This window comes from Strix aluco, chromosome 8 (assembly GCF_031877795.1).
Source record: "Strix aluco isolate bStrAlu1 chromosome 8, bStrAlu1.hap1, whole genome shotgun sequence".
In the NCBI taxonomy this organism is placed as follows: domain Eukaryota; kingdom Metazoa; phylum Chordata; class Aves; order Strigiformes; family Strigidae; genus Strix; species Strix aluco.
Window position 1 is genome coordinate 10934339 of NC_133938.1, and position 14338 is coordinate 10948676.

General features: G+C 37.2%; 1 protein-coding gene across 8 annotated transcripts in view; it reads right to left on the minus strand.

Moving 5' to 3' along the window:
• Positions 1-14338, minus strand: part of MAST2 (microtubule associated serine/threonine kinase 2) — a 198194-nt gene that overhangs the window by 55662 nt on the left and 128194 nt on the right. For 6 of the 8 annotated variants that reach the window (XM_074832136.1, XM_074832137.1, XM_074832139.1 and 3 more), the window contains 4 exons: positions 13741-13832; positions 6697-6772; positions 4249-4269; positions 1598-1676 (listed from right to left, as the gene is read on the minus strand). In XM_074832136.1, the coding sequence (XP_074688237.1) occupies positions 1598-1676; positions 4249-4269; positions 6697-6772; positions 13741-13832 (268 nt within the window). The remainder of the gene's footprint in view (positions 1-1597; positions 1677-4248; positions 4270-6696; positions 6773-13740; positions 13833-14338) is intronic. The other 2 variants (XM_074832138.1, XM_074832142.1) reach the window with 1 other exon arrangement.

The following is a 14338-nucleotide window of genomic DNA, read 5'->3' on the forward strand; positions in this document are numbered from 1 at the left end:
ATCTTCACAGGCATCCTGGAAGCTCTCAGAGTGACTACCAATGATCAAACTATTTGCATATCATCCATACAGAAATTAACTGTACTTGCTCCATGCTCTCATAGCTTGCACCCAGAAGCAGACTTAGCCATGGCTTATGCCCATAAGGATTTAACCTAAGACTATAAAGGCAAAAGCAGAGATCCTGTTTAACTACAGCTCTCAGGTGCTTGAATATATAATACTGCTTGGCAGTGAATCCAGAGGCATCCTTTTCATGTTGATAATGAAATCTTCTCCCACATTTTTCTGTGCTCCTGCCCATATCTCTGTACACATACACACACACACAGAGACTTCTCCCACAGGAGACTGAAATCAAGTCACCTGCCTTCTAAGGAGACCAAAAAAACCCAAAAACAAAACCAACTGTCTTGAAGGACAAAAGATAAGAAATTGCGGAAATTGTGCAAACTAGAGTGTGCGGGAATGTGTCTGAATATATGAAGCTATAGAGATGTTAATATTGCAAACTCAAATTTTAATCGTATCAATTTATACTAGAAGAAGACTTTTGACCCCAATTTCTTCTCTTGCTACATAGACTGAATTTAACACTCACCTCCTAAGGAACTGTGATGACAAATTTGTGTTTGAGAGGCACTAGAAAGTTTATGGATTAACAGAACAGCTCACAAGGAAAACAACGATACTGCATTCAGTGTAAGATTTGCAAAACGTGGCGTATTGAGTCCTAATTAATGCAGGTATTACAATTACTAGGAACATACTATAAATAGTACATATAAAACAAAATGATCAGTAGAAGTATTACAGAAAGAGGCAGTGATATGTGACCACACAGTTGAAGAAACCGTAACACACATACAAAAGCGTTACATTAAGTCTGCACAGGTGGTCTTAACATTTCTAATTCTTCTGTGCTTGGTTTTGCAAGGTTGTTACATGGATAACCACAACATCTAGTTTGCATAAACTAAAGAAAAAGATTCACTGTATGAAATATCTGAGAGTTATAAGGGTTAACAAGGCGCTGCTACCTTACTGCTATATAATGACATACTAGCCTCTTTAAAGTACAGAACTCAAGCAAACTGCAGCCAGCCTTTCTAATGACATGTAAGAACTGAAAAGCTTTATTAGGAGGTTCAAATTATTGGAGTTGAGTAACAGGTATGGATTATCAGTTTTTCTTTCCGCTAACCGGATAGCAGAGGTTTCCATACTAAGATCTTGAAAGCAGACAAGAATTTAATTTCCCAGTCATAAAAAAGCTAAGAGCTGGCTAGTAATTGTGCACTATCTCTTAGAGTCCTGCCACTTCTGACACATTGTGCCTCTCAACTGATCAGTCGAGCCAAGTGCTGCACTGGGATTTCACCAATGCTAAAGGCAAAGTGCAAGATGATAGGAGCTGGGAAATGGAGGAAAAAGCAGCAGAACAAATAATTAAAATAATTTTTTAAATAATTAGTATATTAAATAATGTTAGCAAAACAATGAAGAAATATCAGATATTTTAGTAAAGACTCAGAAGCTGATTTGTTAGGGCGTTTTTGTACAAACTGAATTGCTTGGAAAAGTCTGTGCCACTTACTGAAACTGTTGAACTGGGAGTGTTTGTTCCATATCCAGATGAAGGAAGGGAGGCCAAGGACCAGCGGCGTCCATCCGTTCTGGGGAAAAGAAGGGAAATTACTGTCAGGAATATGTTGTGGCTAATACTTGGGGGAAATAAGCATTTTCCTCTCTAAAATCTCTTAACTTCACATTTTTACTAAAGCCTCAAGTTATTCAGATAAATTAGGTATCCTATTTACCATAACCTTTGTGAAAAAGCAGCTAGGGTAAGTTTTAAAAGCAAAACTAAGTGACCTTGGAAGAGATGAAGTAAACGGGCAACAGATTCCTGCATGAAGTAGATGCTTTGTAAATATTACCAGTTCTGCAAAAATTGCAGTTTCTAAAACAGACAAAATCAGCTCATTTCAAACTTCTCTGAAAAAGACAGTTATGCCTCAGATTAGTACTGATGCAGTTCCTTGTCTTCCAAATAAAGTTTCAAATTGAGGGAAAAAATCATATTAGACCAAGAATCAACTGAAAGCGGACTGGTTTGTTCACCTAGTCAGAAAGCATTCTGCCTAGCACATCGCCTGACACAGCTGGTGAATTAAACCCACCACAGCAGATCTGAACAGAGCCAAGAGGTCATCTCAAAACACAGAGGAGAGAGAAACCACAGAAATTCCACCTAGGGTCTCTTTCTCCTCCAGTCAATATAATATTAGTAGTTATTTCTCTATCATAGCCAAAGAAACATGACCCTCAGGGAAAACAGCCAAAACATCTTGGAGATACTGCAGAAAAGGTCTTATTTTACCAACATCAAAACTGAGGAACTGAGGAGCTATACAACTGCTTTGAGAAGAATCAGTATCGCCCTCCTTGAAACCCTTTCCTCCCCTCAAAACCTGCCTCAGTGAGGACAGAAACTGAACTATTCAGTTCAGTCTCAGCATTTTTTCTGCCTCTGATTTCATTTCAGTCTCACACGCATTTTGTGCCCTATAACGTGTCTTGTGTGTTGGGATGGATGTTAAAAAAGTTTTTTCCTCACATCAGTCTCTAGTTGTTTATTTTGTTACAGCAGAGTACCAGTAACTGGTCATAAAGTGAAGCTGAATTAGAACGGTTCACAATTCTAACTTACTTTGGAAAGATTTGCGGAGGTTTGGGTACACATACATTCATGCAAGTGCATTATAAAATAGGATGTTTTGTACAGGTCTGAAATAGTGCTTAGTGATTATAAAAAACTCAACTGTTACCATCTTCTCAATAGTATTTCTCATATCACTATCCACAACCAAGAAGCCTCATCTCCAGAAAAAAGTTCAGTGCACACCCAGACATAAATGCCTGTTTATTTTTTTTCCAGATCTAGTGCCTTTTATTTTCAGGCACTGATACATACCACTCTTCTTTGCCATCTATTTTAGAATGAGAGAGAAGTAAACTCACTGTTCTACATCACTGAAAGAATTTTATATCAAGAGAGCTTTTAAAAAGACTCATGCTTCATGCATTGGAAAAAAAAAAAAAATCAAGCTGTAATGCAGATTTCTAATGCATGCATATGTTATAGCTAAACCCCACTTAGCCACAGGTGATGTTTTCTTTGGCAAGGCAATTAGATGTAAAAGAACAATCTCAAAAAATTCCAAGAGAAATTAAATTCCTTCCTTAACCCTGAAAACCAACAAATATCAGCATTACGAAGTTGCTGTATGATGTGGTCGGTGGCTGAACACCAAACTTCAATGATCTTTATTCAGCTTCTTGTAATAACCAGGGGTACTGGGGAAATATTTAGGTCAATGATTTAACCTCAGTTTGGACCCGCAGTCCAAAAGCAAGACAGTATGTTCCTGACTTCCCAAACAGTAGATAGGAATGTACAAGTCAGTCATTTTTTGCAAAAGAAAAGCCTAATCCCTTTTTTACAGAGTTGCCTAAATTGTGTATTGAAATTACTTCAGAATTTTAATTTTGACAGAGTTAAAAAAAATAAAAATCTTTCTCAATTAGAAAACTACAGGATACCTCTTCATGCTTGGGCTATTTTCTGCTGATGCAATCTAGGCAAGCAATGTGCTAAGCAGTCAGGACAACACATATCAGCTCTAGTCTAGCAGAAAGAAGTGGGACAAGAGTAGAAATCTTCAAAATCAAATACAATGGGAAAAGGACTTTAAAAGAAAATTTCTCCTTCATTTATGCAAAACATAACAAAACACTGAAGTAACTTTGAAAACAAGTGTATTTTTAGAGACACCTCATGCAATATTGCTTCAGGAAAAGATACTTAGAAATTTTTAGGTCTTTTATGTATTATAGACCCTTTGCTAGCACAATAAAAACATGCGAACAACAAATTTTGCCTTTAAAGTGACATTTTAATTAGTTAATTAAGGAGGTATTTTTATGGCAGCTAAACGTTATTTAATGAACAGTAGATAAATTTCAAAACAAGAAGGTGCTATAAGAACAACGTATCTTCTCCAGAGAACTACCTCTTTATCATTTTAAGCCAAAATGCAAAGATTTCCTGTTTTGATTACCAAAGAATAGAAGCTGAACACCTAAATGGGGTTACTACAGCATGAACTTGTTAGGGACACAGGCTCAGCTGCACAGAAGCATAGCTCATACACACACAAACAGCAGCAATACAATACACATTACCTGTCTGCTCTGTGTCCGTGGCTGTATGGAAGAAATTGTACAATGATAATGAGAGAAGGAGAAGTAAAAGATGCACATGTGATTTCTGAAAAAAACCTCATCTTCTGATACTGGTATGCCACTAAGATCAGTTTTAGTGATTAACCATACATTTCCTTATTCAAACATGAGGATTCCTGAACATGCTAACTTTGTGGTATGACACAGCTACTGAAAGGGTGTCTATCAAGGAATTTACGATTAATCACTAGACAAACTAAGGACAATCTTGCAGTATTAGCAATCTTGTAGTGTATATAACAATCTTGTAGTGAAACTGGCTTTACAAACTCAATTCATTGCAGGGCTATAATGAAAGAATGGAAATCACAAACGATGTCCAGAGGATAATAAATGAAGAAATTACACCAAATATAAAAGGCAGAAAATCAGCAACCAATCATTTCTGTGATGGCAATGGAAGGAAATCGGGTAAGAACCATCTCTTAAGACCCACACAACACCAATCAAAAGGGTACAGTGAAATATCCATTTGTCTGGGGTAACAAGAGCATCACACTTGCAAATAATACCATCATATAGAAGTTATTCTGATACCACTATGTGATAATGTAATAAATATGTATTGGTACTGCTGGCATAGCTATTCAGGGTGCAATGCAAGTAGAAAATAGAAACAAGTTTCTAAAACAAGCTATGCTTAAGTGTTCTTTTCAATGACAGAAAAAGTATAGAGAGCAACATGCATACTGTAAAATGAACCACAGTATTCAACAGGACAGACTTAAACTTCATTTATTTCTTAAAAAATTAGATTTAAAACGTAGAAAAAGTATGCAAGGGCACTCTTCAGAGCTTTATTATTAAAACATTTATTTGCTGTTTGAAATTTTAGAAGGCAATGATACTGAAACATCAAGTTGAAACATGATGTTGAAAAATTATGTTAAGTTTTGACAGTGGTTTCAGTTGCAACTTTCCTCCTGTGTTCCAGGGTCCAGAACTCCAGATACTGTGAAAAAGGGTGAAAATTCAGTTGACTTCAACAGAACTTATTGAATACACCCAGATCAGGCTCAGATACCTCTTTAAAAATAAAGGTGAATGCCGTGAGTCCATTTGTATTGTTTTACCAGTAGGTAAAACACTAATTTTTCCCTCTGAAACAGCGGGAAAATACATATCCAGTCTGTCACATTTCAGATGCTATTATAAAGTTTTTTCTTATGCAAGACCTGAAGACCAGATTCTACTTCAAACAGTATTCAAGGACATGACGTCTTCTACCAAATTACCTCAATGGAGAAACGCTCCAGGATTTACCTGCCATTCAGATAAAGAGTGTACCTTTATTCTTAAGTTTTGAGACCTAACCTTTTTCTAACTAGTCCTCAAGCTAAATCTGTTATTCTCACAAAACTTGCTTCCTCTCAGGATGATCACACGTTCCCCATTCTCAGATCATTTTAACACAGATTGGGTTTTTTTTCAGCCAAGGCAGTATTTAGCAAATCCAAAATATCTTCCCCACACTTTAATCTAATAATCCCACTACTATGCCTGAACCCTGCTTGGGAACCTCTCTTTTTTTCCTGTTATTTCCCCAAAAAATTTAACTTGCTGTATCATTAAGCATTTCTGCTTACCCTCTGGGATACAACACTCAATATACCATTCGTCTGCTTCTCCCAGCTATCTTTACTCTTTCTATCCTATTCCTTACACTAAATTCATCTCTACAGTATCTGATTTCTTTCCACCAGTTTGATATACAGCATGACCAGCATTTGCCTGGCATTCGCTGCAGGACAGATGATAGCTTCACATTCACATCTCTCAGTGCCACTCTTCTAGAGATTCTTGTTGACTTGCAATTTCAATTATCAGTTATTTTCCTCATTAGAGCAATAATGTACTTTGGACACAAATGTCCAAGACAGTAGAGAAAACTAAAAAGTTGCTACCAGTCAGAAGGCAGTGAATGAATGAACACACAGTTGTGCAAGCCTAATTTTAGGTATGTTTACATCTTTGTGCAGACATAGCAAAGAATATCAGTATCTTTTGAATACACCTCAGTTATCCAATGAGAAGAACATCTAGGACTACAACTGAGATATTATAACTGGTTTTAATGTCATAATGTCATTATGACTAAATTATTTCTCATATCACATGCTCTACATGTCATCCTTCTGGGAGAACACTGTCTCCTCCCTAGGCAGTATGGACTAATTAATTTACTTTATCTTCTTCTAGGTCTGAAAAGCACCTATTACATTCTGGATATTGCCAAGATCTAAACCAAGAAGAAAAAAAATAAAATAAAATTGGAAACATCAGAGAAAGTAAAACACAATCAAAACACTTTTAACCCATCGGCCATTTTTAAATAAAAATATATAGACTATTTGCTTGCCAGTCCAAAGAGAATAGCTCCTGCCTTACCTTCGGGCAGGAACGAAGGAAAAATGAGCAGGTGCATTTGGGGAGAAGTTCCTGGGACTGTCCAAAGGGCTGCTACCTGTTTGAGAAAGAAAAAAAAAATAAAACACCCAAAACCATTTCATTCACATTTGCAAACAATGACGTAAATTTTCACTGTGCAGAAAACCTTTCAATTGCAAGTTGTAGTCACAAATAATTGAAAGTAAGGAGCTTTGAGTCTTTGATAATTTGTGCATTAGTTTGCTAAAAGAAGTCTTCCGATATGCATCTATCAGTATTTTCCCTCCTTTTAAAATAAAGTGTATGTATACTTTCTTACTTTCAGATAAGTAATGCATCACACATATACAATATAGTCTTTTAATATTTTGCAATATTGTCTATATACAAGCATTTCCTAGCACTCCTCAATGAAAAACCTAAGTTAGAAATTACACTGATGACAGTTTCAGGAATAATAAATAGTAAGAAAGTATTTCTTCACAATGTATGTCAAAGCTGAATGCAAAATTCACTGAGGGAAAAAAAAGACATTCTAAAGGAAGTGCACATGATAATAAAAGGACCATACACATGTAAGATGATCAGGCTATAATCTATCAGCATTCACCCTAACTACCACTTTACTGAAATAATACTTCTAACATTAAAATGAAAGTTCCTGTGAATTTGTACAGCAAGGAAAAAATAACACTTAATTTTCTCTTGGCACAAGAATACTTTCTCTGGGCTTTGTCATATGATGTGTAAGCATATGGTTGGTAAGTGGTATATTGCAATGCATTTTATTTCAAAGTAAAAAGCAACCATTTCATAGAAAGCTCTTCTGAAAGCCAGAATCATTTACAGACTAACTGCAGAAACCTTTGAAAGTTATGAATGAATTAGAAGCTTCATGTCAGCAAGCGTGTTTTCTATCAGGTATATTCTTAAGTGGTTTGCTCTCTCAGATCCTTAACACAAGCACAAAAGAGACTATACATAGTAAACATGTATCAACAGCAATTTCTTTGTGCACAGACAATAAAATAACATTAAAATAAGCAGAAAAACTAAATAGATGCTGAACAAGCAATAGACTGCAAGGTACATAACTGTGGTCATCTAGAATATTTTCAAATTTAGATCCCATATAAAATGGATTTATTTTAAAAGTCATCTTGAAAAGTCAAACATCCATGGTAAGTCATCTGCAAAGGACTTGTCTCTGTTTCGGGAGAAGTACAAGGTGCCCAGCTTGCCCCCAAGCCAGCACTGATTGTTAGGTTACAGTCCCATCCAGCACTGTGCTGAAGCTTATAATTAAGTTGCATTAATTTCAACCCAAGTTATTCAAACACCTTAACTGTTGCGCTGGGCAGAAACGGAATATAAGCACTGTGCTCCGTTGAAGGAAATAGTCACTCACACTTCAGCTATACATATGGTTCACAAAAATCTGCAGTAGCATCTCTCCACAGCTTCTCGTGAGTAAGGTGTGTGCACACCTGGCATGCATGCCTGGGCAGGTAGGGAGGCGGAGAGGGAGAACAAGCTGATACCTTCTGGGGTATGAGGATGGCCACAGCGCAGCACAGGCCAGCAAACTCCATCTGGTCTACAAGTCTACGAGGGGAAAAACAGCAGCTGGTTGAGATTAAAGCAGCCCCAGGCTGATCTAACATGTGTCAAGGGGTGATGAGAGAACTGGAGAAGTAAGTGAATTCCAGACCACTCCACAATCTGCTTCATCAAGAGCAAACTAAATTAAAAACAAACGGTTTGAGCAACAGGTTTGTTTTCCTTTGGCTTGGTTTTCTTTTGTATTGTTCGTTAAGAACTACCAAGGGCTTCACAGTGCAATACAACACAATGCAAGTCTTCACCCAAAACTGGATACCATTTAACCCATTCCCAGTCCATCCCAAGTGGGAAGGGGAGAGTGTGATCAGAAATGAATAACTAGCTGATTTTTGGTGCTTCACTTATTAAGGTTGTACTCAATTCTTATGATGACAGTGGAAAAACAAAGACATTATGCTGCTTTTGAATTAAGCGAAGACTGAAAGGTTTGACAGTCTAGATGGCACCGCAAGCTTACAAGAAAGATAGAAGGCTACGATAGCCACAAAGTGAACAACTCAATGGTGCATAAACACATGTGTCCTGGTAGCAGCACAGGGCTAGGGTTAGGGTCACCATTTACCTGCTAGCAGAAAGCTGAAAGAGCATTTTAGATCAGGAGGAAATGCAGCAGGAGTGAGGCCTTTTTGTGATTATGTAGATCTTCTAACAAAGCAAGGAAGGCTGCCAGTTTTGGTGGGAATTTTGGTCACTGCCTTCCCATTTTTCAAGTTTTACTGCCAACAAACCCTACTGTGTCCAGATGATGTTTTTGAACAAAAAGCCCATTACCCAATGCTGTTATAAACAAGCAATGAACTGTCATTGCCTTTTTATATCTTCATCAATCTTTCATAAACTTTCCAGGTTATGATCAAAATAGGGTTTCAGAATAACTGAGCAAATTGGGTAATGACAGTTTTTAAATTTTGAAATTAAGTATGTGGGTGTTCAAACTCTTCTGAGCCTGCACAAACTGGTATGGAGATACTACTAATTTTTAAGCAACTACTTTTTCAGATTTATATGGCATATTTCCTTCCAGACACTGGAATTTTAATTAGATCCCCTGTGAGTTGTTTCTAGTTTTAAAATGAAAAGCAATTAGTTTTTCTCCTCAATTCAAGTCTGGGTGAAGCTTTTAAAACAACAACAGGGAGAAGGGGAATTACTACTTTCCCTAAAATTTCCCAGTACTGCCGCATCTGCTCTAGTTGAAGGAATTTTAATAAGAGAAGCCTTAGTGCAATGGTCTCATTCACCAAGGCTGATCGAAACCCTATTTATTCTGCTAGCAAAGGTAAATTCCCCTGTTGCTCAAGGGTTATAGTTGGCTACTACTGAACCTGAAACGACTCTGTCTCAAGGGAGGCTGTTACACAGAATGATTGCCCATTAGGTAAATCAACACAGTTACATGAATGTTAATAATTCAGGCATGAACCTTTACATTTTCCGGACACAGGAAGGATACAGCCGAAGCATTTGTACATCCACTACCCACAAAATACAAAACCGGACCTTACGGGCAATAGATAGGTGAAAGTCTTAGCTATCATCTACAAACATCACATTCACCAGACAGGTAATGAGTCCAAAAACTCACATTAGAACCATTTTGTAAAATCTGCTTCTGAGATTTGTAAAAATAAATAAATACAAAAGACAAAGTTGTTGTAGTTTTCCACATAGGATGTACTAACTTTATTTGCTGAATATTAACACAAGCAGCTAAAGGTCTTACTGCATGCTACAGAATTAGCTGCCTTCCAGCTCACACAAATCTTAAAATGACCAAAAAAGTTTAAGCACACTGTGTACCACCTGTTTCATATGTAGTGAATGCCATAATGCTCTTATACCATCCGAGGGTCACACACATGAAATGCTGCTGAACTGCAGCTGTGATAACCAGGGCAGAATCTAGCGGTACGTTACATGCTCTGCCCACTCTAAAAATAATAAATAGACGCCTTAGTAATAGTCATTTTTCTGCCAGAGGTGGAACTAAACTTGCGGTGTAAGAGCAGAATAATTTAAGGAAGCAGCTCCCTCCACCTGCCATTACAGATGGGAGGAGGACAAAGGTCCCAGCAGTGACAAGTGTCTCCACTGGAAGCCAGAGAGCAGCCTGGCTTCCTTACAGTTGTGGAAAGTACATTTTAAACTAGCTGAACTTCAATTATCCAGCTGTAAGAATCTATCTCTTTCCTACTGAATTATAACGATGATGTTGTTTCTTTGAATCACAGAATACCAGATTGGAAGGGACCTCAAGGATCATCTGGTCCAATCTTTCTTGGCAAAAGCACAGTATAGACAAGATGGCCCAGCACCCTGTCCAGCTGAATCTTAAAAATTTCCAGTGCTAGGGAATCCACCACTTCCCTGGGGAGATAATCCCAAGGGCTGTTTTGATGGATTTTAAGCTTTTAATTTTAAAATATAATCTAATGGTAACTTAGTAATCAACTTCATGATGTAACCTCTATGTAATTTTCAGATTTTAAAAAACAGATTCAAAGAAATACAAACAAATGTAAGGAATGCATATGTATACCTTTTTTCCTCTGGTTTTGAAAAAAAAAAAAATTTAGACTAAAGGGAAAAATTTCAAACCTGTATTTCTAAAACTGGGCACTTCAAGTCTGCGAGACTAAACAACCAGAGTGACTTTCCCATGAAGTCAACAAGCTGTAGCTCTGTATAACAAGGTCTCAGCTCATTTTGGAAAACATTCTTGTATACAGTTTGAAAACTGAATTAGCACACTTCAAATCCGTTAAGTGTTCTTGTGTCAGAAGTGATTTCATGGCAGAGTTAAAGTTGCTTGGATATTCTTCCATGTCAAATGTTGAGATCTCTTAAGTATTACTTTTCCTCTAAATTTTCTAGGATATGAAATTGCCTGGCATCTTATCTTGATGCTGTTTCAGATAGAAAGTGTATCTGCCTAGATTAGTGTTCATTAGGAGGCAGTTTGCCTGATGGACAGTCAACTGTGCTATATCACACCTACCGACTTTTACGTTAAATACAGAAGAATAACTCCTGACACTAGTGCCATACAGGACTTGATTTTAGAGTGGTTTCCAAACAGAAACATTTCAGAAAGTCTCCCTGATTTCTCTGCATACTTGCTGTTCCTTTGATTCACAAGAGAGATTCAGAATCGGCACTAAGAAGAGTGTGTTCAAGACAAAAGAGGCCAGGGAGAGACTCCAGCATTTCTTAGTAACTTATTAGCGTATGTGTCTGAAAAAAAACAGATTGATAGATTCTGCTCAAATACTAAACAAATATCACAGCCTGTTCTCAAATTCACATCTCATATATGATATTTCTTAAGAAAATATTTGTGACTCTACTCTAAATTTCATCTACTTTTGTCTCTTGAATAAATTACTTTTCCTAGGGAAGACTCCTAAATATAGTACTGGTAAGAGAACTCAAATTACAAGTAATTTATCTTCCTATGCTCTACTGGCTACTCTTGGAGGTCACAAAGAATGTCCTTCTAATTAATAGTTTGAAATTCCATACACAACATCAGAACAAAAAATTGAAATATTTGACAAGAAAGATGGCATACCACTGATGAGTTACTCTTGTTTCTGGAAGACACTCGCATACTTCTATTAAAAGATAAGCTTGTAAAGCTTGAGACAGCATCAAAACCACTGAGAGCAATTTTTCATTTTTTAAATAGAGGAGAAAAGCAAATCAAAATAAAATAAATATAAACGTTTCTACTGTGAACGTTTCTGCATTTGTTTTTCAAGCAATGATCATGTCAGCATCTTGTAATCTGCCAAGCAAGGACATTTCTTTCACATTCTGAGGATCATCTTTCTCTATCACTTCAGTTGAAGGCTTGTACAGCTAATTTAGAATTTGGTAAATCCAACATATATATCAACTCTAAGAACAAAGTAAGGAGCACAGTGTAACTAAGTGGAGAATTTCTATCAAGAAAAATGCCTTGGTGCAACCAAATTTTACAATGTTATCACTGTCATAATCACACACAACAGAACCAAGGGAGTTTGAAGCGAAAGGAAATTGCCATATGTAAATTCTATGGCCCTGCGTTTTATCTGAGATTCTGAAGCAAAAAGAAAATGTTTTTAATATACCACTTTTAAGATCTTGTTAACATTTTAATTTTAAAATCATGGGTCGTTTAAAAAAAAAAAAAACAAAACAATGTCTTTACAGTAACTTCCTAGCCTTCCATGTCTGGGCTTATAGCATCCCAAGCAAACATGACAGATTATTTTGAAAACTCAGAGTGGTTGAGGCTTTCATGGGCATCTCTGAACAATAACTTTGGTGGTCTTTTTCCTTTCAACAGGCCAGATGTCACCTCTCAAGATGCAATGCTCTGCAAACAGAAGCAGATGGCTCCTACTAGCTGAGCTACTATCAATTTGCTGTTCTTTCTCAGCATTTCCTTAGTTTTAATCTCCAGAAAGTATTTACAGAACATACTGCCATGTAGGAGAAGGAATGTCTGATTATAATGAAACAACAGTTACCCGTCTTAATGCAACAGTGATGTTCTTCCAGACAGGCTCCACTGTAGATGATGTGCCATAAATGTTCAAGCTACTTACTGATGCCCATCAGGGCCATACCTGAAGCCCAACCGTCTTCTCTGGCATTTTGAAATATCAAAAACAATGTAGTCACACATCACCTACCTCCCTCAGCAATAAAAACATCAAGGGAACATGCTGTTCAGGCAAGCTGTTGAATCTGCATGTGTGACCCCTCCTGAAAATCCATAGTTGCTGTAGGCTGAACAATCATTCTTTCTTTTTCTACAGAAAGAACATCTTCATGGACTTCACCTCAATGACTAACAAGCAGTTACCCATTTGCTCTGAAATGAGCATTTCCCAGTTGCTGTCATGGTAAAACTGGCAGTAATGTAAAAAAAAGAGAAGAATCCTAAACATCTCATGTTGCTCTAAGTAGCAGATAGAGACCATAAGATGGCACACTGCACAGCTGACAGGCTGCCAGAGGCATACAGAAACAAGCAGGATATTTCCTCTCATGAGAACTGCAGTTAAATCACTGGCACAAATCAAGCATGCTAGGTGACTCAAAACCAGATATTTACTTAAGTGTATTTACTTAATTTTATTTTACTTTGTTCTTCACCTCAGATTCTTTTGCAGGATGTAAGAGGACTGAATCCCCCAGAAAGAGTGGAGGATGGATATGGTAGCAAACTAGAAAGTGCAAACAGGTGAGGACAGAAAACATTTATTTTGAAACTCTAAGACCCTCTTACAAGTTAGAAAAGGTGAAAAACTATAGTCAGGTTAAGTTTCAAAGAGCATTGATGCAGGGTATCAATATACTCAAACTCACTACAATGAACACTGACATTTTTCCTAATGATTCCCAGGTAAAGCAGTCCTAGGGAGTTACCTGCATGTCCATGAAGAGGGGAATGCGGTCGCGGGAGAGTTGGAGATGTGCTGGATGTTACAATCAAACTCTTTCTGTTGCTTGTCCGACAGCTGAAATAAAGAAAGATAAACAGTAAGGCATGGTCAGATGAACAAAAGCACCTGAAGACAAGTCCTACAGAATGTCTTTCAGCTAAGGAGGAATCTTCCAGTATTTAGGTCAGTATTTCCTCACGCTCTCAATCTTGGTAGTGACCCTGCAAAGAAGTAAACATACAGGGCCAAAAGGTACTTTGTCAGCAGCAAGTGTTTTAATACGCTGAAAGCAATATAAAAACTGTATCTCATGATGCACAGGCCACTAGAGATAGCTGACAACACATTCCTGATTCACAAAATAGGTGCAAGTCTCGCTTTACAAATCACACAAAAAGCAGAGAACTGTAAAATACCCTAGAGTGCTTCAGATATCCTTACCAACATGCAACTAGCAAATAAATCTGATATTCTTACCAATATACAACTAGCAAATAAATCCGTTACAATTACTATCTACTACTTTAAGAAACCAGAGCATATTCCTTAGGGCAATGTTAAAATTATGAAGCAAAGCATTA